Here is a 27922-nt window from a genome sequence, read left to right as displayed (position 1 = left end):
TCAGCTCTACAGGAAGTCGCCTGCTGAATCCAATATGGCTGCTGTCTACGAATAGAGAAGGAACAGTGTTGACTCGGTTTCGGTGTGTTAGCTGGTGTCGACATCATGGCCCAATGTGTTCAGTCGGTGCAGGAGTTCGTCCAGGACTCGTTCGTCCCGATGGTGGCCGTCTTATGCAGCGAGGAGGCGGAGAGAGTGACCCGCAAGAACAAGCTGGGCTTCGCGGAGCTGCTGCGGCCTTTCTGCAGACTGACGTCCGAAGGTAGGAGAGAGAGAGAGAGAGAGAGAGAGAGAGAGAGTGAGAGAGAGACCGGGCTGTCTGTCTCCCAGCTGTCTGTCAGTGAGCGAGGAAGCGTCTTTAGCTGCGGTGGGTTAGTTAGCTCTGAGCTAGCAGAGCAGGCTGGAGTGTGAGTTGACTAAGCGGGAAGGAGGTGAAAACGGACACCCGGACCTCTGAGCCTCTGGCTCTGGACACACAGGCAGCTAACTAACTAGCTGTTGTGCTGTTCGGTGAATTAGTCAGGCCGTCACTGGGCTACCAGGCTCTAGTTTCAGGCTGACTCCATAGTGCCGAGCCGCCGTGTCACCGCAAACAACAGGCTGCTTTCAGGCCACGGCGGCACGGTCCGGAAGTCCCGAGGACCATGACCCTGGTAACACGATACAGTTGTTCTGTCACCATAACATACGTTTAACCGTCGAGGTATACGTGCAGTTTAGTGTCCCAAATTCCTCATACAATGTCCTTAATTATGAACCTGCTAAACCACCTGTTTAACAGGTGTTAGGGTTAGGTTTAGGGCAACCTGTCTCAAATAAGACCCTCATCATTTGGGACACTAAACTGCACGTATACCAGCAGTCGATACCAATACCAGTGAAAGAGATTCTCGATACCACTCTAAACAGCAAACCAATAAATCCCATCCCAAATAGAACCGTGCTAGTTAAAGTTAACTGACATTATGCAGAGGTCTGCTGGAACAAGCACTTACTGTATGTTAGATAATATCAGCTATTATAGCTAACGTTAGTCTTGTGGATCAACGGAAGTACATTTCCAGGATAATTGACACAAGCCAGATGTCCCCGAGATCGTTTGCTTTGGCGAAATGCTGAAAATGTCAAGTTTAGAAGACAATTTGGATGGTGCATCAAGACAGGCCTGCTTGGTTCTTTCGGGGAATGATTGTAAAGATATACAAAAAATATGTTTACGGCATTTCCTGTCTAGTTCTGTTTTGGGAGCGATCGGTGGGATTGCTGTGGACGAAGTACACACAAAGATACGCTGGGAAGATCTAATGATGTTTAACCATGTATCCAGCTAATTTAAATAGCTCACGTTACTGTATTGTGTCAACAGTTGGTGGAGTAGCATTATGATAAAGCCAGATGCTGACTGCGGTCAAGCCGTCTGTGTTCACCATGGTGTGCACAGAGAGCATGCGCTATTCAGTTATTCCGTGCTGGTAGACATTGTTGTTCTTCAGCATTTAGCGGCAGACTAGAACATTCGTAGGCGTATATATGTACTGCCCTGTCAGGTCTGGAAGAATTGCATCCCCCAGTGACATACGTAGGTAGGTTTTTCCTGTACCTGTGGTGCTGTCGGAAAACAAGCACCTCCACGTTTTCAGGATATTTTGGCATTGACTTGGTAACAATACCTCCGATACTGCCTAAAACAATGGTATCGGTATCGGGAAGTACTGGAGTTCATGCACCGATCCGATACCACGTAAGAAAGCCCTAAAGAAAATCTACATTAGTTTATTTATGTTCTTTTTCTGTTATAACGGATTGTCAAACTGGATAATAATAAAAGAAAGTTCTGTGGCGTTCATTGTTTGTGTTTGTTCATGTTTCACAAAGAGTTTAACCTGAGCCAGACCGACAACAAAGATATAGAAATCATATCGCATCCATACAGGGATAGTAGTATACAGTTGTTAAAACATAAAATATATGACACACTGGTATCGGATCGGTGCTTGGTATCGGCCGATACGCAAGTTCAGGTATCGGTATCGGAATCGGTATCGGGACGCAAAAAATGGTATCGGGCCATCTCTACTTCACACTTCTCTCTGGTCTTTTTGGAGGCTTAAAACCTCTTTGCTGACAGCATAAATAAATGTCTTGTGTTCTTCTTCTCCAGGTCACATCCGGGACCCCAATAACCAGATGCAGGTTGTGAAAAACCTGCGCATCTGTGTCAACAACGTGGTGACGAGCCCCACCCCCGCGTCTGCTGCCTCCAGCCCTGCCCTGCGGCGACTGCTCAACGACGTGGTGCTGTCCTGCCAGCCACAGGAGGGCGCTGCCACCAACGTCATCACGGCAGGAGACTATGACCTCAGCTTCAGTGGTAAGGACCCCAAGCCGGAACCATCATCAGATGACCATAAATCGGCTGATATTAATGTTTAAACAGAACAGTGTAATACAATGCCCAGTTTACAATGCGGTTTATTTGTCTGTTAGGATGGTCACTGTGTCAGATGAATAGGGGATTCATAGTCATGCATTCTTGCCGTGACTTGGCTGACATGATGACAGACTACACGTTGGTCCCTGACCAATCTCACAAAGTGCGTGGTGTCATCGGGAAGGAGGAGCTACGTGCAGACTGGTCTCCATTGCAGCGACTCTGAGAAGAAATGATATTGGCTCGCTTTCTGGCATGCTAGGGAACTGATTTAGCAACAGATTAACAGAAGGCCTGTTTTAGAGTGTTCTGCTAACAAGGCGGACAATGATAGGGCTGTTCTTGCTAGAATTGTTCACCGATCAGTGTCACATGAGTTTAGTTAGCAACGGTTTACACACCACTCAGCTACAGTAGTTGAGGTGAGTGATGAGCGTAGTGGCATTCTGACACCCCTGACACACACACACACACACACACACACACACACACACACACACACAGGTTGGTGGTACTATCTTTGTGGGGACCCGTCATTGACATAATGCATTCCCTAACCTTAACCATCACAACTAAATACCTAACCTTATCCCTTACCCTCACCCTAACCATAACCTAATTCTAACCCTAATCCTAAAACCAAGTCTTAACCCTCAAACAGCCCTTTAAAGTTGTGAGGTCCAGCATTTTGGCCCCACAAAGCTGTCGGGACCCCACAAATATACTGGACACCCGGTTTTTGGACCCCACGAATATAGTTAAACACACACACACACGCACGCGCGAACACCCACCCACACAAAAGCAGTTTACCACAAAGTCACGCAACAGACCCACACACAGCCTCTGACACTGTTCTGTCAGTGGTCACCTCCGCTGTGATGCCTTCAGGGAACATCCTTGTGCTCACAGTGCTCTCTAGTGGACAAACTGCACCACAGCGACAGCGCTAGTAAAACAGCTCAAGCACATATCTTTGGCTTTCCATTCCTTCAATTTCTTGTTACTTATCGGAAACTGCTCTCTTCCAGGGGCCGGTTTATCAATAACTGGTATTAACAACTTATTGAAAGCATTGTAACTCTGTCACACCGCTCGTCTTTCTTTACCAGCTGGACTTGTTTTCAGTGATGTCACCATGTTCACACCAGTTGGAGTTTCGCTGTGATGAAAATACAGATAAGAAGAATAGATACATGTATGAAATTGTATGACATTATGAAAATGACATGACTATATGTGAAATAGAATCGGCGTGAAGTGAAATCTGCAGACCATTACTTTTCCTTCTGGTCTCTACTGAAGGTGCACTGTAAGAGTTGATGTAACATGGTTTCCTAATGCTTCTCCTCCCTGGTGATCATCTGTAAGCTCTCACTTTGAATGGAGAGACCTTGCTAACATTAGCCCTGGCTGTCTGCTTCCACCTATCAGATCACTGTGTTAAAGCTAGCCTTCCCTGGTACACTGCCTGGAGAGAAACACTGTTGGAAGTCAGCACCTCCCAGCACCACACAGGTATCCCAGGTACCACTGTCACTCCGGCTCACGTGTGGATAGCTGTAGTCTCTCCTGCTAGTTTTCCTTCTAGCTGCTCTGTCCCTCTGCTTTCTGTCACAATGTGGTGGGTGCTTCTTGTATCAATTGATAACTGCTTATTTTTGACCTTGGGGGGGGGGCCAGATGTATAAACCACGTGTGCACACAAAAAGCATGCGCACACCGTTTCCCACACCTAAAGTGGTATTTCTAAAGGAAGGATGTGTCGCCTGGCGCAGACTTCAGACCAGCTGCACACCGTTTACCACAGCCAGCTGCAGGGGAAATGATCAGGAGGAGATGAAATATCTTATTTTATCTTTATTTGAGCCATCATTTCCACCGGGTGCATGATATCTTAATTTGATCTTGAATTGTGTTTCAATATAAGTTCTATTGAGTAATCATTGACCCTCTCTCTGCTGTTTTATTTATAATTGTGTGTGTGTGTGTGTGTGTGTGTGTGGGGGGGGTGTAATGGTACAGACACTATACACAGCCTTAATATATATAACGAGTGCTGGAGTATCGATACGCAAACTGATGTTTCAGGGCTTTTCTTTTGCTTCATAGCTACCTGTGGGAATGAGGCGCGTGCACGTGTGACTCACATTTATAACACAGAACCAGGAAAATTGCAGCTATGCATATTCTGGTCTGCAGAGTTTTATGCATCTGGCCCCTCAACCTACTTTCCCCAGTGTTTCCTCTACTCATCACCTGCCTGTACCGAGTCCTATAGCTGTAGTTCCCGATATTGAGTACATATCCACAGGTGTCTAATAAAACGTATGCGTATGGTTCGGTGTCTGTGCGGCGCTGAGCATGACTCGGTGGTGGTTCACCTGATCCCTGACGGGCTGGGTATCCCCAATGATTTCTAGATGGATTTGATTCCAATTCCCAAGGTCCCGATTCCATTACATTTCCGATTGGATATCAGTTAGGTTTTTTTCTTGGATATAAAAGATTCTCAGAGAACTTCTGCTGTAAATTGTACAAGCAAGAAGCAACCCAGGTAGCAGGTTAATGTTTACATTAAGAACTGAGCCCCAAAAAGTTAGTTTAAAGGACTTTTTACCGACCAGGGCTAACATGACCGGCATTAACAGACTACAGCAGTCATCAACACGCCAGAGAGCCGAGAGACCATTACACAACTGTACAGCTACACCATGGGATGCCCACGTACGTATCCATGATGAAGAGATCCATTTCTGGATTTTGCTAATCGATATCAGATCACTCGAACAAAGATCCATTTTAACTGGAGAGTTGGTTATTATTTTAAGCAATTTTATAGCCCTGACAGCAGCTTCAGACCAAAAAGTGATTGAGGTGTTTGCAGATCCTGTAGGATCGGAGAGGAGACTTACAGAGCTGCGATGAAGATCATTCATCTCTACTGAGAACTTGTGATTTTGCTGCGGAAGCCCTGTGAAGCAGGCAGTTCAAACCAAGCATTGGTGCAGTATGGGTGTCACTCCCTTCTCTGAGCTCTGTCTCTCTGCAGCCCTTTACAGATCAGGAAGGACAGGGACAGGACTGTGAATATGTTTAAAGTGCTCATATTATGCTTTTTGGCTTTTTCCCCTTTCCTTTATTGTGTTACTTATCTTTTTTGTGCACGTTATAGGTTTACAAAGTGAACAATTCCAAAGTCCACCCGAAAGGGACTTACCATCTCCAACAGAAAACACTGTACACCCTGCTCCAAACAGCTCCATTGTAGTCCAGCCTTCACTTCAGAGACAAACGTGCGTCACTTTGTAACACACGTTATAATGCTCGCATAGCTGCTAGCGTGGCACGCCCTTCTGACTGGCTAGTAGTCCTTACCTAGCTACTGCGCATGTGCGACTCCCAACAAAGATGGAACAGAAGTGAGATGCCTCACTCTGTAGCTAAAACAGAGAGCTCAACACACAGGGTGACAAGAGGAGCTGCAGCAATGTGCAGTTTTTTTTTTATTTTTTTAAATTAAACCATGTAAACCTATTCTGATATAACCTCTAAATACAATTATGAACCTGAAAATGAGCATGATATGAGCACTTTAAGAAGTTGGTCCTGTTCAGAGAGGACAGCTAGGTTGGGTCAAAAGGCTCACAGAAGGGGAGAAGTTACCATCCTGAACCAGTGTCACTGATTATAACTGATAACGCAAGTAAACATGTTGCTGTGTGATGTATCATTCTGTTAATGCAATTGTGGTCATGTGTTACGTAGAGTAGTAGCATAGTAAGATGGTAGATAGAGGACTCACACTGAATGAATCACACTGGGGTTGATGGCCGACAACCTGAGCACCTGTGTCTTTGTGATGTCATTAATGACGCTGTAGCCAAGATGGTGGACACATGTCGACCTCTGGGAAATTAAAAGTTTAAACAGGAAACCCTGCCGTAGGACACAAAAAAAGTGTTGGAAACCGTTTCCTCATTCATTCACTCACTAGTCCCTTTATAGTGTTGTGAGTATTGAATAGTGAACTACATTGGGAACGACCGAACCAGATTTGGGACACTCTACTGAAAGTACCGTTGCGTCAGTAGATGCTCCGGTTATTTGTGTGACGGAGGCATCATGTAAACAAACCCAAACAAAAATACTTCTAAAACGTCCCCGAAACAAAGCGAGCACTCAGGAGAATACTAAAAGGTTGTATGTATGTTGCATGTTACATTTCCACTGTTGAGAAACGAAAGCCCGCTCCATTTTTCCTTTTCAGTTTTCACGGTGATTTCTGCTTCTTCTTCTCCTCCGGGAAAACACGGCCGCATTGCATTGTGGGATACGGGAGTAACACGTAGGGTACATTGTGTGTACGCTCAAATTAGCAGTGCATTGTGGGTATTTTATAGTGGACTATATTGTGAATGAAATTAACCGCGGAGAATTCAAAACACCACTACGAAAATGGCGAACACACTTTATAGGGAACTATTTCTGTGATGGGGAACGGTTTTGAACACAGCTGATGTGTGACTGCGTGCTGGATGAAGTCCTCCGTCTCATTGTGGCCGTGTGTTTGCAGCTACCACGCCCTGGTTCGAAGCCTACAGGGAGAACTTCCTGCAGTCGATGCCCGCCTCCGACCACGAGTTTCTCAACCACTACCTCGCCTGTATCCTTCCGCCAGCGCACCAAACAAATACTGTTATTGTACCACATGACGGCTTTGTTTCTTGAGTTAAATGACATTTGTACTTGCATCATGTGAAGTATTTCCTGTGGATGAAGGCCAGTATTGTCAGTAGCAGCAGTCCTGCTGTAGAGTGTGTGTTCCTTGACGCGCGCCCCAGGCCTGCTGGTGGTGTCCTCCACGGAGGCCGTCCCGGTGGAGCAGTTCCTCAAGCTCTCCCAGGAGCAGCACAGGGTCCAGCACAGCGGAGAGTACACCAACCCCAAGTGGTTCATCCCCAACACGCTCAAGTACTACGTCTTACTGCACGACATGAGCGAGGGCGACGAGCAGAGGTACCGAACGCAGCGCTGCTGTGTGCATGTTGTATGTTCCTTTCTCTGTTAAAGAACCGTGACTGACTGGACTCTCCGTTTCAGCTGCTTCTTGATTTAAAGTGTTCGTATTATGCGTTTTGGCTTTTTTTCCTTCCCTTTATTGTATTACCGGTATATATCTTTTTTTGTGCACGTTATAGGTTTACAAAGTGAAAAAGCCCAAAGTCCACCCCAAAGGGCCTTACCATCTCCAACAGAAAACACTGTTCACAAACTGCTCCAAACAGCTCTATTGTAGTCCAGCCTTTACTTCCGTGACGAACGTGCGTCACTTTGTAACACACGTTATAATGCTCACCTAGCTGCTGGTGTAGCACGCCCTCATACTCTGCTTCTGACTGGCTAGTAGTCCTTACCTAGCTACTGCGCATGTGCGACTCCCAACAAAGATGGAACAGAAGTGTGATGTCTCACTCTGTAGCTAAAACAGAGAGCTCAACACACAGGGTGAAAAGAGGAGCTGCAGCAATGTGCAGTACAACAAAAATATAGTGTTTCTTTTTTTAATTTTTTTTTATTAAACAATGTAAACCTATTCTGATATAAATACAATTATGAGCCTGAAAATGAGCACAACATGAGCACTTTAAAATGAGTCAATAAGAAAAGAAGCAGTGTTAAAGATGAGTCGACAATGTTCAATGGTTTAAAAGAAGAACTAGGGTGGATGAAAAAGGCTAATGTGGTCCTGGTTGGTTTCTCGTCCCCCTCCAGGGCCGACTCGGTGTATGAGGACATGAAACAGAGGTACGGTCATCAGGGCTGCTATCTGTTGAAACTGAACTCTCGTACGTCCTCGGCAGAAGAAGATGAACAGATTCCAGACCCCTGGAGTCAGTACCTGCACAGGAACACTCTGCAGAACCAGGTAGGCTGCCCCTGCGTCTCCCTGCTACATGCAGAGGCTGACACGAGTCTGCCGTGTTGTGTGTTAACATGGTGACCCTGCCTGCAGGATGTGCCGGACGAAGGAGCTGCAGCTGGGAGCGCTGCTGCTGCTGCTGCTGTTGTAGAGAACAACATCAGTGCAGCTGAGGGGGACGGCCAGCACCTAACGGAGAAAGGTCCGTCACTTCTGACTCTGGCTTCTCTGCTTCACACTTCTGAGCTGACTGAAACGTTAAAGGGAAGTTATTTAAAGCTGCAGTGGGTAGAAAGCAAAAACAACGGCAGAATTTGAAGCAGAGTGAGACTTCTTCCTCTCCCCTCTCTGTCTTCATCTGTGGAACGGCAAATATGAACGCTCTCTCTCGCTCTTTTGCCCAACAATGATAAAAATCAAGTACCTACTGCAGCTTTAAGCAGAGTTTCATGCACCCACACACGCATGCACGCACACACGCACATACTCTGAGTCAAACAGTGTTGTTTCTCTGTATCTGTGAGCGAGTGAGCTTAGCTTCTTCCCTGTCTCCTGGCAGACGGAGCGTCCACCAGCCTGGACAGCCATCCTCTGCAGCTGGACCCAGCCAGCAGCTCGGGGAGCCTGCACGCCCTCACCGCTGCTAACGCTGAGCTGAAGAGAGGCTCCAGAGAGCCAGAGGGCCTGGCGGGGGGCGCAGGGGGCCACGGCGCCTGTCTGACCCTGAATGACCACGACCACATCAGACAGTTCATCCAGGAGTTCACCTTCAGAGGCCTGCTGCCACACGTAGAGAAGAACATCCGACAGCTCAACGACCAGGTGCAACTCACCCACCCCCCCGCTGCGTTAGTGTTCACTGCTGTACCTGACAAACTGTGTAATAACTTCAGGAAATATGCAAAGTACATTGGAACAGTTTTTTCCTTTTCAGTTGCTTCTGTTTCTTTGTCTGTTCATTAGTAGGATATTTTAAAAACTACTTTTAAAACATTGAATTTCAAATGAAAGTTTGGCCCAAAAATATGGGCATTATGTAGCACTTCTTGAACCCTGAGGTTGAGTAACCACGCGGACAGTGGCCTTTTATGGCGGCATTATTGTAGCAATATTATTTACAGCTGTACGTGGAGAGTTGTGAAACTGTACCTGGAGCCGTATGTGCGTACTCCGATTAGTGCACGTGGAAAAGAATGTGAACGCGTTGAATGTACGAACGGCTTTTTATGAACGAGTTCCGCCTCACAAGTCTTTCTACGTCAGAGTTTTTTACGACGGCAGGGTGCAGTGTACGATTTCCAGATTCCACAGCTCTCCACGTACAGTGCTCCAGTAATAGCCTGTAGAGTGTGAGAGCAGCACTAAGTGAGGTCCCCTGCCTCTCTGTCCCCAGCTGGTCTCCAGGAAAGGGCTGAGTCGCTCTCTGTTCACGGCCACCAAGAAGTGGTTTGGCGGAGGGAAGGTTCCGGAGAAGAGCATCAGTGAGCCAAAGAGCACCTGTGGCCTTCTGTAAGCATCACACTTCATCTGAGACTGCGTGTGTTTTCCACATCGTGAACACTGTACACACTGCTGGCTGATCTTTCCCGTCTGTGATGGCAGATATCCCCCAGAAGCCCCGGAGCTGCAGATCAGGAAGATGGCCGACCTGTGCTTCCTGGTCCAGCACTACGAGCTGGCCTACAGCTGTTACCACACTGCCAAGAAGGACTTCCTGTCAGACCAGGCCATGCTGTATGCTGCAGGAGCCCTGGTGAGAACACACACCTCACACACACCTTTCTGTCTGTCCTTAATGAGGACCACGTGTTAGCAGGCCTCTCTAACAGACAGTTGATCTGCAGATGGTAGCACAGCTACACGTGGAAGGCAGAAGCACATCAACATGCCTTGCCTTGCTGCAGGGCAACAGCAGCACCACAGTGCTTCAGTTTCACGGTGTTATTTAACATCAGACAACACTACTGCTCTGTAAAAACCTGCGGGTGGACTGAATCATGACGTCTTTCTTCATTCCTCCAGCTGTCCTCATCTTGTGTCCCTTCATCTTGTGTAGGAAATGGCTGCAGTGTCGGCCTTCCTGCAGCCTGGAGCTCCCAGACCGTATCCAGCACACTACATGGACACCGCCATCCAGACGTACAGAGATGTCTGCAAGTATGACCTCATTACACCAAGTCTCTCTGTCTGCTGGTTCAGTGTAAGGCTAGGGTTAGGCTAACAGGCTGCTGTGCTAATGCAGTGGCACTTAGAGGCTCACCATTGTGAATCTCTCTTTGTGCGCCCTAGTTTAATGTCTTATTTGCATTTTCTTCGGCGTGTAAATCCCTTTTAGTCTTCTCCTGATTGGTTACCCAGGACCACATTGACTGGGCAGCAGGTTAGAGCTTAGATCGGGCCCAAAAAATCAAGCCCGACCCTACCCGAGCCCGTGCACGTTGTGTCCGAGCCCGGCCCGGCCCGACACATTAACTGTAATTATGAGCTCCAGCCTGATTTAAACCCGTCATTTTTTTAATATGTGGGCCGTTATAACTGACGTTCTCAACTACAGTTCTGAGTTGTTTGAACTACAGAAATCAGTTTAGAATGATCTTAATGATTAATGCAACAAGGACGAAGCATGTAAACTGCCTTGTTTGTTTATTCAGAATGGAACGGATCGCAAATGGATCCGAATGAATCCTCGACCCATAGCTCCCTCAGCCGAATAGTGTAGGTAACAGATCAAGGCAGCAACATTATCAAAGCCCTGGAACCATATAGGAGACTTTCTAGTCTCGATCACCTAATTAATACTGTGCTTCGCCACGGTCTGCATGCCAACGCACTGGCCGCAATACCCAGAGCTATACGGGAGAAGCTGGAGGGGCATAGCTTTCTCCCCACCCTGTTATGCTAATAAAGTAATGATTAAAAAAAACACAAATGTTTGATCAAGGGCCCGGCCCAGCCTGGCCCAGCCCGGCCCGAATATAGTGGCGGAAAATATCGACGTCAAGTTCGGGCTCGGCCAGAGAATCTAAACTCTACAGCAGGTTTCCCTGGCTCAGCTACAGTTTGAGTTCATAGATCCCATCTGAGAATCTGGCAATGTTAAAACTGTTAGTGAAGGAATGGAATAGAAACGCATGTAGCTGCTCAGACACGACAAGAAGGGAAAAAATAACGACCAATAACTGTGGATACAGTAAATAGAAAATGATTATGAAAGTAAGAATGAATAACATTTTCCATCCATAAAGAAAAGTTAAAAAGACAGCAGCACAGTGGAGCTCACCCAGCTGTCCTCACTTGAGGTCGCATTCTGAGGACACGCAGCGTTGGATGACAGAATGTGCATTACATTAGGCACATGATTGGCTCTACTGCGCCACATCTACCAGAGTAATACGGACATGAGAGAGAGCATTCTCTTTTAGTTGAGCGTATGGTGTTGGTTTCTCTGCCCTCTACAGGAACATGGTGCTGGCTGAGCGCTGTGCATTACTCAGTGCTGAGATCCTCAAGAGTCAGGGCAAATACTCGGAGGCTGCTACGCTCCTCATCAAGATGACCAGCGAGGTAAATAAACGCTGCACACTGCACTCCACTTTGCTCCAGTACTCTCATGTGCACAGGCACAACTGACACATGCACTGTTCATTCAGCTTGGACCTTTTTTTTGTGCAGGACTCTGACCTGCGCAGTGCTCTGCTGTTGGAACAGGCTGCCCACTGCTTTATTAATATGCGGAACCCTATGGTGCGCAAGTTTGCCTTCCATATGATCCTGGCTGGTCATCGTTTCAGCAAAGCGGGACAGGTGAGCCTTTGGACCGTCACTGATCTTACTGAATGTGTGAATCTATACCATGCTGTCCCAGGTCTGTTTGTGTTAGCTTTATATTGTTACGTTTATTGATTCAACCCTGAGTTCCTGAGTCCATCACCATCCTCACCGCACTCCCCAGGAGTTAAAGGGGGTGAAGGCGTTTCCTGCTTTTATGATCTCGCTGACATTATTGATGAGGTTATGGGGAAAAACCAAGAACTATCATGGGACAGTTTTGGGGATTTTGGGATTTACTGTTAGTGTTACATGCAATACGTGAGAGGAATCCTGGACATGATAAACAGCTCAGGTCCAGCTTCTTTTAGCTGAAAGCTCACAAAGACAAAATATGGAGTGAGTTCAGTCATCCGTTATTAACTGACCAATGGGTTATCATAACAAGACTTTTCTCGTCCTGTCTCCTCCTGTGCTACTGTGTCTCCTTATCTTCTGCTCCTGGCTGATGCGTCCTGTCCCTGGGCCTGTCTCCGTATCTTCTGCTCTTGGCTGATGCGTCCTGTCCCTGGGCCTGTCCTCTGTCTCTGCATGCAGAGGAGGCACGCGCTGCGCTGCTACTGCCAGGCCATGCAGGTGTACAAGGAGCGGGGCTGGTCCCTGGCAGAGGACCACATCAACTTCACCATCGGCCGGCAGTCCTTCACCCTGTCCCAGCCGGAGAACGCGGTGACAGCCTTCAGACACATCCTGACCAATGACAGCAGGCAGACGGCCACGCAGCAGGGCGCCTTCCTCCGAGAGTATCTCTACGTTTATAAGGTAACCGCAGTCTACTTTGTGTCGGTAACATTCTCAAAACTCTTCTGCTTCACATTTACACGCCTCCTCCAGCTCAGATTAAGAAACACTGTGTGTGTGTGTGTGTGTGTGTGTGTGTGTGTGTGTGTTTTTAGAGTGTGATGGGGGGGGACGCAGACAGCCTCCCAGAGCTGCCTCTGCCTTGCATCCACAGCTCAGCCACCAGGGTCTACTTCGGACATGAACGCCGCCTTGCAGAAGGTAACGCAGCGATCAGTCATCTGTGATCTCTTCCCAGCTCGACTCCATCCAAAGAAGAGAGCGCTGATCAGTTCATATCAGCCTCCACCATTTGCTTCAAGTACATACTCCCAGTTCAAAGAGTCCCGGCCTGAAGGGTGAATCTGTCTGACATGTGTTGCTCTCTAAGACGCTCACATTGACACGTCTGTCTCCACTGTTCTAATCTAATGGTTTCTAATTGTAAAAGTGGCTGCAACAACCACATTTCCCCATTGGAGATCAATAAAGGTTTATCTTACCTTATAATGGGCAGGTGCCGATTTATTAAAAAGTTTAACTGGTTCATCCATCCATCCGTTTTCTGCCATCTGCTCATCTGGTCCAGGTGGCATTACTGTAATAAATTCCATCATCAGAAGTTGTTGCTACACATAATGCTATCCCTTTGCTATACTTTATATAGAAATGTGATAGGATAATAATATCAGGCCCCCACTGTTGGCCAGTGTTAAACTTCTTGCACACTGTGGTATTAAAAGGTCTCACGTGTTAAATGTGGTGAAGTGTGCAGACAGCCTGTAATGTGGTACAGTTTATATACCATGCAATGCCAGTGACGCCTGACCAAGATAACCTTATTTATGAGCTACTGAGGGGCCTTTGAGCAAAGGGTCTCTCTAACTTGTGCATGTGTAAGCGTGACAGAGGGAAAAACAAGATATTGAGCGACTAATGCTCCGTTGTTGATTGTAATGAGCTGGTGTGTGCAGGGGAGAAGCAGGCAGCCACCCACGTGTCCCTGGACCAGGAGTATGACCAGGATACGGCAGCCATGTGGGGCCACCTAGAGGAGCAGCTTGTGGCCGCCGCCAACAGGGGGACTGTCCCAGCAAACTTCCAGCCCACCCAGTGCTGCCTGAACAGCCAGACAGACAACCTGCGCCACCCACTGGCTGTGGCCGAGGGTAAGAGGTGGAACTACTGCTGAGTAGGGATGCACCGAATCCAGATTTTTGGGGTTCGGCCGAATACCGAATCCACTGGTTAAGATTCTGCTGAATCCGAAACCGAATACCGAATCCTACTCCCATCCTCAGTCCATTAACACAGGAAACACATTCATGAAGTAAACAACGTCCAAAGCCTTGTATTTTTTATTTAAAATTTTTTATTTTTTTTGTATTTTAACTGTAAAAAAAAAAAAAAAATGGTAATGGTCGTCTGGTTAATACAAGTTTTTAGCTGTGACTGTCCTTCTTTTGCCGTACCTGAAGTTGCTACATTTTGGCTGCTGTCTGTAGATTCCTTCATGCTCAACTCGTATTCTTTCGGAAGTTTCATACGCATATGTTTTAACAGCGGTGATGTTGTGTATTGTTTAGGGTCCTCACCACCACGAGACAAATCGGCATTGCAAATTGAACATGTAGCTGGACTTGAATGGCCTTCTTTTAACTGAAAGTACTGCCAAACAACACTTTTTCTGCTCACCAGTTCCATTTTGACTTTCTCACAGCCTACTGCATTGAACGCTCCACCTACGTAAACACCTTCCCTTAATCAATTACGTAGACCAGCGTGGCGCGCGTAGTGCAAGCGTAGGGTTCGGTTCAGTGGAAAAAAAAATTCTAAGGTTTGGCAGAAACCGAACCCCGTCAAAAAGCCCAATATTCGGCTGAATCCGAAGCCGAATCCTGGATTCGGTGCATCCCTGCTGCTGAGTGCTACTCTACGCCATCAGCACACTAACCAATCTCAACTGTCTGCTCCGCCTCTCTGTCTCCGCAGAACCAATCATCGTGGAGGTGACGTTCAGCAACCCTCTGAAGGTGCCTCTGGCTCTGTCCAACCTGTCTCTCCTCTGGAGGTTCAATGCCGACGGCGCGTCTCCGTCGCAGGACAGGACCACGGATTGGTCGGCAGCAGAGGTCATCACCAACGAGGAGACGGTGTCTGTCGGGGTGGGGACCTGGCCACTGTGATGATCAGATGCTTTAAAAAAAACAACTAAAGTTTTAATGGTCCCTTCAATATCTGTTTCCTGTTGCAGATGGCACAGAGAGACGACGTGGTCGCCACTGAGATCATCGTGGAGTTTCTCTTGGGGCCAGAGGAGACCAAGATGGTGAGGCTCCGGCTGTTTGTGTCTGCAGAGACTGTGTGCAGTTATCTGCATTGTGTTATTAGGAGTTGTCTTATAGATTGATTAGTGGAGTTGCAGTTGCTCCTTTTATGTCCTAATGAGCTGTTCACTCAAACTGTCTGAGCATGTAAGACTTATTTCCATGCAGCAGGTCAGTACTAAGATTTCACCCTGACCTTATTTTGGAAGCGTAGCGAACCGATTTTTTGGCTTTCAGTGGTACGATGCGCTGGCTCCTATTTAAGGGCTGCAGGTGCAGTGGGAGGAGCTGCAGGAAACATTCAGCAGTGGACTGCTAGAGGCTTAGAGGCATTATTTATGACAACCTCAGTCAGGACCTCTGTCCCTTTTTTTTTTTTTAAAACATCCACTCAGGTGGATGGCATATGTTTGAGTTTTCAAATGAAATAAAATTATACTTTTTGTGAAAACTGATGATGTGAAACTAATACACATATTTTAACATCTTCTGATGGGTTTTGCTCCCCTGTCCTGTAGGCCTTTCTGTCACACATTACACAACATAGAGAGAGATATAGAGACTCCCATCTGTACAAAATATGTTCTATTACAAAAGCTGCAAGTTACATTCTACTAACATAAGATTTACAGCCACACAAGTTAGAGCAGACAAAGTACTTTCAAGAACCACAGAGCTGCAGTAACAGTGTGAACTGTTGAAATACAGCCAGCGATGCATGATGTCAAACTTAGTCATTTCCTCCCAATATAAAGTCAATAGTTGGAAATGTAATCAACTACATTACTCCTTAGAGGTTACCAATTTTATTTACCTGCAAGGGTCTTGTACTGTAGAATATTGGCAAGATATTCCTGAGTCTTATTGAATTAACCCTAGATTTGCTCTAACCATAATCAGAGACTTTCGCAAATCTTGGGTTGGCTGAGTTTCTGACCGTCCGTCGGCCACCTTTTTGTTTTGAGAGATGTGTTGCACTTATGACGGCTGGCCAGTAGGTGGCAGCGTTTGGCATGCCGCTCTCCGGTCCGCTGCAGCGACAGACGTGCAGCTCAAGCATCAAAACCTATGCATATACATGGAAGCAGCTTTACATAGTCGTCCACTGCAGTGACCACTGTACGTAAAAGGCTTGTGAGACTTAATTTCTATATGCCTTTCAGTTTTAGGACCAGGGAATTGTGTGTGTGTGTGTGTGTGTGTGTGTGTGTGTGTGTGTGTGTGTGTGCGCGTGTGTGTGCGCATTAGAGTGCGGATCGGGCATTTTTCTGTCCGAGCCCGGCCCGCGTCCGACAGAGCAGTAACCGAACCCGACCCGAGCTATCCGGTATCCGTCCTCTAGTTTTGTATGCTCGCTCACATTGGTTATAAAATGCATAAAGATCATTAAAGTTAACTGTAAAAATAAAAATAAAAAATCCTTTCCATCTCTTTTATCCCATCACATAATGAAGTGGACTGTTCCTGGACAAACATGTAGGTTTGTTGTTCTGCTAACAGTCCTGTGACTTTTGACCTTTGACCACAGGCTCGACTCCGGCTGTTGCCACACGCCACTGGCCAGCTGCACATTGTGGGTGTGGTGTACGACCTGGCTGCAGCGTCCTCTGGAGAGACGGCTCCCAGCACTGAAGGTCAGGCGCACATTCGTCCCTTCCTGTTGGCTGCTTTACTCTCAAGCTGGCAGGAGATACCATGCATCATACATCACGAGTCATATGTCCTTCACTCGTAGCTTTGCTTCCTAAATGTTGACTCGCATTGTCTTGCTTCCTGCCGTTTCTTTCAACTCTCTTTCGTTTGTGTCGGGTAAAAAAATGTTTTAGAGACGCCCGAGTTGAAAAGAAGGGCACTAACCCACAGTGTGGACGTCCTCCTGTCTCCAGGCCAGCAGATGCTGGATCTCATGGTGGTTCGTGGCAGACAGGACCTGAAGATCCGGGGCCCGCGACTCAACCAGACCAAAGAGGACAAGATGTTGATTCGACATGGCTTAGACCTGCGTCTGGATCCCATCATAACTCCACCCATGCCCCTGATGGAGGTACCACTGAACACCACTGTAGAGACCCAGTCTGAATCCAGTCTGGTTCTGACTCATATTTTCCTACAGAATACAACTTTACCCACTTATGGCGTTTTTCCATTACGTGGTACCCTGCTCGACTCGCCTCGACTCTATTCGCCTTTTTTGGTTTTCAATTATGAAAAAAAAAATCCCTGGTACCTGCTACTGGTACTTTTTTTAGTATCACCTCCGTCCAGGTTCCAAGCGAGCTGAGGCGATACCAAAAGGTGACGTGAAAACCTGCAGACTGCTGATTGGTCGGAGAGAATCATCACTAATCACTGCGTCATCACGAGGGGGTAAGCTTCGCTTCAGAACTCGAACCTCCTATGGCGCCATTTTGATGCTACCATATCAGTCATTGACTGCTGAAGTCAATGACTAAAAGTCTGCAATGGATAAAGGAGGACGGGGCATCGCGGCCGAGCCGGGTCGAGCAGGTACCATGTAGTGGAAAAATGCCATTAGCCTACGCTGTCTGACATTAAGACAGTAAAGCATGCTTCCAGCTTGGCCGGTAATGGCGTCAGCCATGGGATTTCAGAGATTATCAAGATCAGGAAAGGAATAATAATGCAGTGATCGTGACTTTACTGTAGTACTGAGAGTGTATGTGTAATGGTTAATGTACTGTAGTAGGAAGCATTAAATCTCCTGGCTCCAGCTTCATGTTTAGCATTCAGGTCATCTTAACTCTTCATGATCTTAACTCTTTCCCATAATGTCTATTATGAACTATTCTCTTATCTATTATCTATTGTTTTTTTCTTACAATAATGTGCACATGATGTCATATTTGACAGTTTGTCTCATTTTCATTCTCTACAACCCTCTGTCTGTGACGTCACCAAAACAAATGCCAAACATAAATCGTGTGTGTGTGTGTGTGTGTGTCAGGTCTTCTTCCTGCAGTTTCCCACGGCGCTGCTGTGTGGTGAGATCAGGAAGGCCTACGTTGAGTTCTGTAACGTCAGCGGCGTTGCTCTGTGTGGCCTCCGGGTGGCGTCCACACACCCAGATTTCTTCACCTTCGGCAGCCAGACCACGACGCCCGTCACGCCCCTCAGCCCGACCTCGGCTGAGAACTGCTCGGCCTATAAAACGCTGGCCACGGCACGCGAGCCAGGCTCCGTGGCGTCTGAGATGTTGGTCTCAGCGGAGGACTTCAGCCAGCCATCCGGTGTGATGGACATCCCCATGGATGGCAGCACGCTGCAGCCGGGGCAGTCCACCCAGCTGCCTCTCTGGCTCAGAGGACCAGACCAGGAGGGAGTCCACGAAATCAACTTCCTGTTCTACTATGAGAGCACGGAGAAAGGAATCCGAATCAGGTAACGCTGAAGTAACTGAGGGCTGATTTACAGGTAGCAGCCTTAAACATCAGCAGACTGGATCACAGAGGAACACCTCATAATAAAGCATGTTTAAAGGTCCCATGGCATAAAAATTTCACTTTATGAGGTTTTTTTTAACATTAATATTCCCCCAGCCTGCCTATGGTCCCCCAGTAGCTAGAAATGGCGATAGGTGTAAACCGAGCCCTGGGTATCCTGCTCTGCCTTTGAGAAAATGAAAGCTCAGATGGGCCGATCTGGAATCTCCTCCTTATGAGGTCATAAGGGGAAAGGTTACCTCCTCTTTCTCTGCTTTGCCCGCCCAGAGAATTTGGCCCACCCATGAGAAAGAGAGAGAGACATCATGGCTTGAAAACAAGCGAAGCATGGCAGTTGATCAAGGCCACACCCCCACCCTCCACCTTGCCCCCCTCTCTCTCCTTCTCAATAGCATTTAAAGCTTCAGACACAGAAATGGCACATCCTAAGGAAAGCTCATTGTGGGACTAGCTCTAGTGGCTGTTATTCTGCACCAAGGCTGAATTTCGGGAAAGAGACTTCAGATACAGTATTAGGGGACCACTAAGGCCTATATAAAAGAGACTTCAGATACAGTATTAGGGGACCACTAAGGCCTATATAAAAGAGACTTCAGATACAGTATTAAGGGACCACTAAGGCCTATATAAAAGAGACTTCAGATACAGTATTAGGGGACCACTAAGGCCTATATAAAAGAGACTTCAGATACAGTATTAGGGGACCACTAAGGTCTATATAAAAGAGACTTCAGATACAGTATTAGGGGACCACTAAGGTCTATATAAAAGAGACTTCAGATACAGTATTAGGGGACCACTAAGGCCTATATAAAAGAGACTTCAGATACAGTATTAGGGGACCACTAAGGCCTATATAAAAGCATCCAAAAGCAGCATGTCATAGGACCTTTTAACAACAGGAGATCTATACGCGTATGTATCCTGACCAGCCTTCAGCCAAATCATAGAGCCCACTCCCATTGCAGGAACGTACCCGTGCTTCAGTATCACTGAGGACCAGGCTCACACATAGTGAGTGGCACTGAACACAAAGCAGCCTAACTTTACTCTTTGGTGTTATCACACAAAGCGAAATGTTCCCCACTCGTCGGTGCCCTCCACCAATGTGTTGGGCGGAGAACAGGCAGGTGCCACCTCCCAATAAACCTGTGTTCAGAAATGAGATACGATGCCACGTGCTGTATGTGCCCTCCAAAACACAAACCCATCTCCGTCATGGTTTACCATTTTCTGTAACAACTGAATTCCCACGGGACTTCAGTGCGAGACTAGAGCTTTAAAAGGGTCAAAAAACTTGGTCCCTGCGGTCGAAACGCAACAAGTTCCTTAGAATCTTCCTGGTCTCAGGGGAAACTTCCTGCGGTCACCGAGGAGCGTAGTGACACCATGTCTCTTCATGCACACTGCACTGACCCTCATGTAGGCAGCTGGTCCCCTCCTCTCTAACTCTTCGTCCTCTCTCTTCATGTCCAGCCATCGGGTGTTGCGTCACACAGTGTTCATCTGTGCCAGCCGCTCCCTGAGCGTGCAGGCGTCGGCCTGCCGCAGCAGCGTTCCCCCACACCACAGCGTGGAAGACAGAGGCGGTGCTGGAACGCTGGTTTTTGTCGACGTGGAGAACATCAACACGGTGAGATGCGCAGCCCGCCACACGCACAAAGTCTGCCGCTGTTTGCTTTGCTGTCAGGTTTTAATCTGCGTCCTCTGGCTGGCAGAGTGAAGCTGGCGTGCGCGAGTTCCACATCATCCAGGTGTCGAGCAGCAGTCAACACTGGCGCCTCCACAGGTGCATCAACCCGGCCAAGGACAAAGGTGTGTGAGTCTGTTTCAGTGTGTCCAGCAGTCCTGCCTGTAGTAGGTGATTTTCCCCTGTCCCCTGCCTGCTGTCACTCAGCTGTGTGTTGAACACGAGGAGCCAATCTTCCCTCACAGCGCCCTGTGTTCCTCTACTTGTAAAAATCTAGATCTAGGTCTGTCTGACTGTCTGTCCTCTTCCCCTCCAGACTGTAAACTCAACAGCAGAGAAAGAGCCAAGCTGTGTTTCAGGGCCACGCGATGCAAGCCCAACCAAGGTACTTCAGACACAAGCTCATCACTCTGCTCTGATCAGATTCGGGCTTTTTCAATAAGTGCTGATTCGCCCGTTTGTCTGTTTCTAGCTACCTCGGACGCCGTAGAGAAATACACCTTTGCAGACCTGAATCTGGGAAATGAACGGGTAAGATGAAAGCGACGGGTTGTCAGTTTAGTGTCTGTCTCTGTGGGTTCCTCTTCATTCTCTGTCAAACTAAATTACAGGTAACTCAATCTTGAAAAGTGCTTTCACCTTTTCTCTGCGCAAAGCATTTCAGCCTGCAGTAACAGAGCTCTCGGTCTATTAACACATCAGCCAGACATGGAGCAACACTAGCATTCATTTGGAGTCATGTTTATGTCTACCTGATGCATCCAATATTCACTCTTTTTAGCTGCTACATGTTCTCCAGCTGGTCTCTAACTGTGTCGGCCTGCTGGCCGCTGCTGAGCAGGAAGTGGTTTTACAGCTTCTCCAGTGTTGTTATCACTACAAGATGCACCTTTCCCATACACGTCCTCATGGGATCCATTGTTGACATAAAAATATATATATAGCCAGGGTTTGTGTTTCTCCTCGTTCAGACCGCAGTGTCGCGTTTCCCCCCCTAATAATCCTTTAGGCTCTGATAAAGTTTGAAAGGAGAGTGGACAAAAAAAATAAGCTTCAAGCTAGTGCTAGTCAGTTAAGCGCGTTATTAACGTTGTTAACGCAAACCAAGATTTTTTGTTAAACTACAACACCACACCGGATCTAGCTAGACTGGAAACAAAGCAACAGGTACGCCGCACACACTTGTTTGGGCTTTGCGAGCCGGCCAAAGAGTAGTAGGCCAATGGTACGTTTTGACTGGATGGCGAGCGCGAAATGCCAAAATGGATGCCAATAAGATTCTGAATGGAAAGTTTACTTTTAAAAAGTTGCCAAATGGTTGCATTGACAAGACCAAAGTGATCTGTGTGTTTTGTCGTTGTGAACTGAGCTATCATCGCAGCACGTCCAGTCTGAAATACCACTTGATGGCCAAGCACACAGCTGATGGCCAATTCTCCGCCCCCTCGTCAAAGCCGTTACATTGTGTGAAAGATTATTTGCTCCAAGTGAGAATGTTAGTGTGAAACTGAACACTACAGTATATGCCAATGTTGTTTTCAATAAAAAAATAAACATTTGCACAAAGCAAGCCGATCCACTTTTCCATGTTGATAAGAGCATTAAAATGAGAAAAAATAATGGGACAAAAAGAAATCAAGGGACATTTAGAATAGATAAAAATGTGCAATTAATTGCGAGTTAACTATAACATTAATGTGATTAATCATGATTAAATATTTGAATCGTTTGACAGCCCTACTTCAAACCTCATTACACGTTAAGATAAGGACTACACAATACCAACTCAACAAATAAACAGCAATAAAGGATAAAAGATGCAAACAATAAAATCTGAGCAATGTCGGATAATACGAAAATAAAGATGCTAAAAGTTTAATAATTAAAGTGATAAAACAACTGGTAAAACTCTAAAATAAAGTGAATTGCAGTCATGTAGTAAAGTAGTATTGGGAATCTACCTCGTGTGTGTATGTATGTATGTATGTGTATATATATATATATATATATATGTGTATGTATGTATATATATATATATGTGTATGTATATGTATGTGTATATATGTATGTATGTATATATATGTATGTATATATGTATATATATATATATATGTATGTATATATATATGTATATGTATGTATATATATATATATATATATATACCTAAAACATAAATAAAAGCTTCAGGTGGCGTTATTGCCGTGAGAAGGGGCGGGGCCGGAGATACAGGGCAGGGCTTGTGGGGCGGAGCCTTAGAGACTGGGCGGAGCCGGTTAGAAGGGGCGGAGCCTGGCAGAGCCGGTGCATAGCTCCGAATGAGAGCGTAGAATTAAAAACCGGTCCGATGCGCTGGTGGTCTAGACGGGGCGGTTAGATGCAAATGCAATTTGGGGAGATGTAGACAACGCAGATGAGCTGATGGTAGCACATGGCGAAGGCTGTCGGTGATCTCCCTGCTGTCTCCCGGCAGATCATCAGCTCCTCCACGCCCTGCGGAGATTTCTTCTTCCGGGGCTGTCGCCCCTCCGAGTCTCAGCGAGTGGACGAGGCACCGTCCAGGACATCCTGCAGCAGACAGAGTCAGTGTGTCCCCGCTGAGGACAGAGCTGCTGACATCAGCAGCATTGTCAGGAAGTGTAACGAGCTGGACCTCAACATCATCGTCATCTGGAAGGTACGTATCCAGAGCTCGGTGTCCAGATCAGTCAGAGAGACAGCCTGATCAGGCTGCTGTTTGGGCTCAAGACCCTTGTTCCCCACAATTAAATAGATGGTCTTGGGACGTGCGTGTGTGTGTTTTCAGGCCTACGTGGTGGAGGACAACAAACAGCTGATCCTGGAGGGCCAGCTCCATGTGGCGCTGCAGAGCATCGGCAAGGAGGCCAGCTCTCTGACTCCTAAAGAGGTACACGCACAGTTGTGCTGAAATAAAGGCTAACAAATAAATAAATTGAACAATAGAATGATTTGTGGATCACGGACAGTGTTTGTGTGTTCATGTGTCAGCCAAACTGGATGTCGTAGTGACGTTCCAGCGGCAGCAGCCGTCAACGTGTTCCTGCAATGTTTCACGTGTTAGGAACTGAAGGGACTCTGTGTGGCCGTGCCACGCTACAAGGCTTTTAATTTGAAACAAATACATGAAGTGTGGAGCGTGTATTAACAGCATGATGAGGGCTAACAGGAGCCGCTCAGAGAAGAAGGCCTCATACTAAAATATGTGCAAATCTACTCGTGGAACAGAGTGTAGAGGCATACATGCCTGTCTGTGATATAAACCTCTGGCTCGGCTGCACAAACTGTTGTGTTGGCCTAATGTATGTCGCACAAAAAGTGGTTCAAGACATTTCATTAATGTCGAAGGACACTTGATTTTATTTTCTAACGTTAACATGCAACAAGGAAACTCAAAGCAGTGTTTCCATTCAACATTTAAGCAAGCCATGAAGAGTTCATGCCACAAATAGGCGAATAAATAATGATGAAGTGAATATAAGGTGACAGATCAGCCGCTTCGTCGGGTTACATTGCACAAAAATAAACTGGCTTTAAACATGTGAAGCAGCTGAGGACTGTCTGTACATGATCTCCAGCGCAGCTTCCCCCAGAGCTGTCAGACACACCGCTGTACACACCTGTAGAGGAGACTGCCTCTAAATCAAGCGTGTCTCTCGGTCACACGCTCATACGAAGAACCTGCCCGACAGCAGGAAGGTCCAGACAGTCGGCTCTCGTTCCTGACACTGGAACCGTGTGCTCAGGCAGAGCGTTTAAACCAGCTGATGGAAACATTCACTTCCTGATTGTGGGATGTAACGACTGTGCAGAACGGTGGTGGCCAGCTCAGACAATGGACAGCCTCCGTCCCCCTGTCTGTCTGTGTGTGGACTAGAGGATGGATACCCGAACCGAGCCCGTCGGGACCCAACGGTACCCGCCGGGCCGGGTTCGGACAGATATTTAGAAATGATGTTCGGGTCTGGCTCGGTCACATCAGCACAATAAGGCATTGAACATTTTGAATGTACATGTGTCATTAGTATGAGGAAAAAAACGAGATTTTAACTGTGTCTGGCTCGGGTCGGGCTCGGACAGAAAAATGCGGCCCGATCCGCACTCTTCGTGGGGTTTTATTTTTGAAAAGTGATTGGATGATGTGCTGTCAGGCTGTAACTCCTGAGTGTGTGTGTTTCAGGAAGCTCAGGAGATGGTGCTGCTCAAGTTTAAATCAGAGCTCCCTCCTCCGGCCGTCCCGCCCTCTGCAGAGCTGTCCCAACTCATCAAGACCAACCTGCACTACCCCGAGACCTACACACACCCGTTTGTCCAGGACAGGTGAGACGCACGCACGCACGCACGCACCCTGAAATGTCTCTCTGGGGAAAAATGGTCCCTCTCCATTTGGAAAAGTTTTCATGTAGGCTTACATTTACCTGTGAGAGGACTTTGTTAATGCTCTCACACTTTCTCCTGGCCAAGCCAGCAGAGGTTAGCTGCTCCAGTTCTGTACACATCTTTACTAGAAGAGGTAACACCTGACCGAACCAGCTTGGAATACAAGTAGCCAAAATATACGACGCAGCTCGATTTAATGCTAAGCAGCGTAGCTCTACGAGGGTTAGGGATGCTGTCCACACATGGGAGAACAGTTCCGGTCCTGCCGGATGTCCCTCTTTTCGGCCGGATGTCCGTCCCCTTCCTCTTCCTTTGTGTTGGCGTTCTAACCTCCGGTGGATTTCTGAGGACTATGGTTAACTGCTCCTCAGATCTCTGCAGGGTAAATCCAGACAGCTAGCTAGACTATCTGTCCAATCTGAGTTTTCTGAACTTTTGAACGTACACATGTTCCACCAAAACAAGCACAGTGGCAAGAAGATTGTGATTGGTTTAAATAAATGCCAATAAACCAGAGCACGTCTTTGCGATGTGTACGAGCAGAAAGATACCGAATGTGATGACTTGTGTGGCTCTCAGCGAGCAAAGCCCTGTCGGCGTGTGTTGTCGGAGTAAAAGCGAGCCTGTGTGTTGTCTCTGTGTGCAGTCTCTGTGTGGTGCCGGTGTCTCTGACGCTGTCCAACTGCTCCGCGGCTCAGGTGGACGTCCTCATCGACCTCAGGCACAGGAGCACCAGGTCAGTCTCGGAAGAAATGACTTATTTGATCTATATATATATTTGGGTATGCCGTATCATATTGTTCCCGATAATACCGCTATCATTTCTGTATTAAAAAGTAATATGTAAGCGTAAGAAGACCGTAACATCAGAAGTTCAGTAAAAAAAACTTCTGTATAAAATATAAATAATACATCAAAATGAAAACAACCACAAACAATTGTATGTTCTTGAAATGAATAATATATTTTTCAGTTCATTTAGTCATATCAGGAATGTTTATGTATATGAATATTGTTATTTAGGGCAATATAAATACAGAACAATATGAAAGTCTTCACACCTCTTCCCTTTTTCACATTTTGTGAGATTTCGGTATTTTCTTTTTAATATATTTGCAATAAAAAAAGTCCTGTTTTGGCTTTGTCCTTCTGAGGCATTGAGTGTGGACTGATGAGGGAGAAAATTAATTCAAACTATTTGATCATAAAGCCGAGCTGAAGCTAAAGAGACTGTTTGAAGGCAGCTTTAAACCCCGAGTGACTATGCTTCCCTTTAGTCTATTGTATGGGTCTGATTCCCATCATGCAACTTGATTGCATCTTCATTAGACTGAAGGTTAGTTCCTCCGACGGGTCTAAGTTCCTGCAGAGCCTCAAACGAGAAACCACGCTCCCCTCCTTCCATTCCTTCTTTTCTGTTCTATTTTATACAATGGATATATACTGTGTATATATATATTTCAGTCCCAACACTCATTGTCCTCGGTGAAGACATGTTGCTGCCTCACAGTGCGTTGACTGAATGATGACCCGTTAAACACAAGTTGAACTTTGAATAGTCGAGGGTCGATCGTGTTTTCTAAGCTGTCGGCTCGTGCGTGCCTTTTTCAGCGGCGAGTCTCTGGAGGTGCACAGCTCGTTCACCTGGGTGGGCCAGACACAGTACAAGCTGCAGCTGCAGCCTCAGCAGGTGCTGGGCCTGACCCTGCGAGCCTGCTTCCTCCAGCCGGGAGTCTACAACCTCAACACGCCGCGAGTCTTCGCCAAGCCGGCCGAGCAGGGCGCCATGTGTGAGACGAGTCAGCAGACGGCCAGTCCTGCTCTCATCATCATCAGCAGCAGCAGCAGCAGCGCCTGAGGGCACGGGGACAGCAGGACACACACACACACACACACACACACACACACACACACACACACACACACACACACACACACACACACACACACACACACACACACACACACACACACACACACACACACACGCACGCACACGTCTGTACAGTTACTGAGGTAGAAGAAGGTGTATTTAAAACAAAGCAGTTTATAGAGATGACAAGTTCACGGAGCTCAGAAGGATTTAGTTTCGTCATCCGAGAATCAAAGAGTTTCACCTGCATGTTCCTTTCTCTGTACCAGTCTCTCTCATACACACACACACACACACACACACACACACACACACACACACACACACACACACACACACAGAGCCTCAGACCCTCCAGCCCTACACACACACACACAGGCTCAGCCTCGGACCCTCCAGCCCTACGCACACACACACACACAGGCTCAGCCTCAGCCTCGGACCCTCCAGCCATCCACACGCACATCTCAGAGCGCCACACCAGAGCCGGCTGTGCTGCAGACACTGCTGCTGTGAGCAGAGTGTTGGCTCTGTATCTGCCTCTCCGATCAAACCTCATCACATCCTAGGCTTCTCTGTAGCGGGACGGGCCTACAGCTGCACACTCTGTGGACTGATGCAACGACCGCAATCTGCTAATAAACTGGAGTCCACGTGTGAAATGTCCGTCACTGGGACGTTCTAACAAGAGCCGTTTACACATTGTTCACTAACGCTGACAGAGCTCGTCTCGTCTTACTGCCCATTCTCTGTCGGTGGTCACTCTGTCATGTCCTCATGTGCACACAGTTGATTTTCTAGAGTCAGCCAATCCAATCAAAACCACCCCACCCCCACCTGTGTATTTAACCTCCTCACCCCATTGTGATCGAGCTCTTGTATCTTGTATGCATTGACCTGACAGCTTTTCTGAAAAATGATGTATTATATTTATATAACAAATTGGTTGTAAATAGAAAATAAAACTGTAACTAATGATGCTGTATGTGCTGTGAGAGCCTGTCTGATATCTGGCCAGGGAAACAGAGACTCATAAAGAAACACAGAGACATTACAGAGACAGAGGATGGTCTTCTTATAAAGAAACACGGAGACATTATAGATACAGAGGATGGTCTTCTTATAAAGAAACACAGAGACATTATAGAGACAGGAAGGTCTTCTCATAAAGAAACACGGAGAAGAATAGAGCAAGCAGCAGTACAGAGTTGGG

The 27922-nt window shown here is 46.9% G+C and overlaps 1 protein-coding gene across 3 annotated transcripts; it reads left to right on the top strand.

The window, feature by feature from the left end:
• On the top strand, window positions 1–27694 carry trappc8 (trafficking protein particle complex subunit 8). Of its 3 annotated transcripts, none has more exons than XM_078259565.1 (30): window positions 1–262; window positions 2162–2371; window positions 3866–3949; window positions 7008–7097; window positions 7276–7450; window positions 8207–8360; window positions 8448–8556; window positions 8914–9176; window positions 9748–9863; window positions 9957–10107; window positions 10411–10511; window positions 11813–11918; window positions 12027–12158; window positions 12720–12944; window positions 13079–13184; window positions 13937–14131; window positions 14955–15127; window positions 15217–15291; window positions 16818–16923; window positions 17176–17333; window positions 18255–18688; window positions 20227–20383; window positions 20469–20565; window positions 20757–20825; window positions 20913–20971; window positions 22912–23115; window positions 23245–23346; window positions 24637–24776; window positions 25483–25572; window positions 26448–27694. In XM_078259565.1, exons 1-30 carry the CDS (start codon window positions 106–108, stop codon window positions 26692–26694), a joined length of 4485 nt encoding a protein of 1494 aa, XP_078115691.1. In that variant the 5' UTR covers window positions 1–105; the 3' UTR covers window positions 26695–27694. The 3 variants fall into 3 exon arrangements, with proteins under 3 accessions (XP_078115691.1, XP_078115690.1, XP_078115692.1); XM_078259564.1 differs by having other exon boundaries at window positions 3866–3958; XM_078259566.1 differs by lacking the exon at window positions 3866–3949.
• The last annotated feature ends 228 nt before the right edge of the window (window positions 27695–27922 follow it).

This window comes from Sander vitreus, chromosome 9 (genome assembly GCF_031162955.1).
Source record: "Sander vitreus isolate 19-12246 chromosome 9, sanVit1, whole genome shotgun sequence".
Taxonomy (NCBI): Eukaryota; Metazoa; Chordata; class Actinopteri; order Perciformes; family Percidae; genus Sander; species Sander vitreus.
Note: the sequence above shows the minus strand (reverse complement) of the source record. Positions and strands in the feature narration are given on the sequence as shown.

What these genes read in the sequence shown, in the direction of transcription:
- trappc8 (XM_078259564.1), top strand. Translation starts at nt 106, where the DNA reads ATGGCCCAATGTGTTCAGTCGGTGCAGGAGTTCGTCCAGGACTCGTTC. An exon ending in CTATGACCTCAGCTTCAGTG is followed by an intron (nt 2,372 to 3,865) that starts GTAAGGACCCCA and finishes TCCACCTATCAG; the next exon opens with ATCACTGTGTTAAAGCTAGC. An exon ending in CACCCATGCCCCTGATGGAG is followed by an intron (nt 17,334 to 18,254) that starts GTACCACTGAAC and finishes TGTGTGTGTCAG; the next exon opens with GTCTTCTTCCTGCAGTTTCC.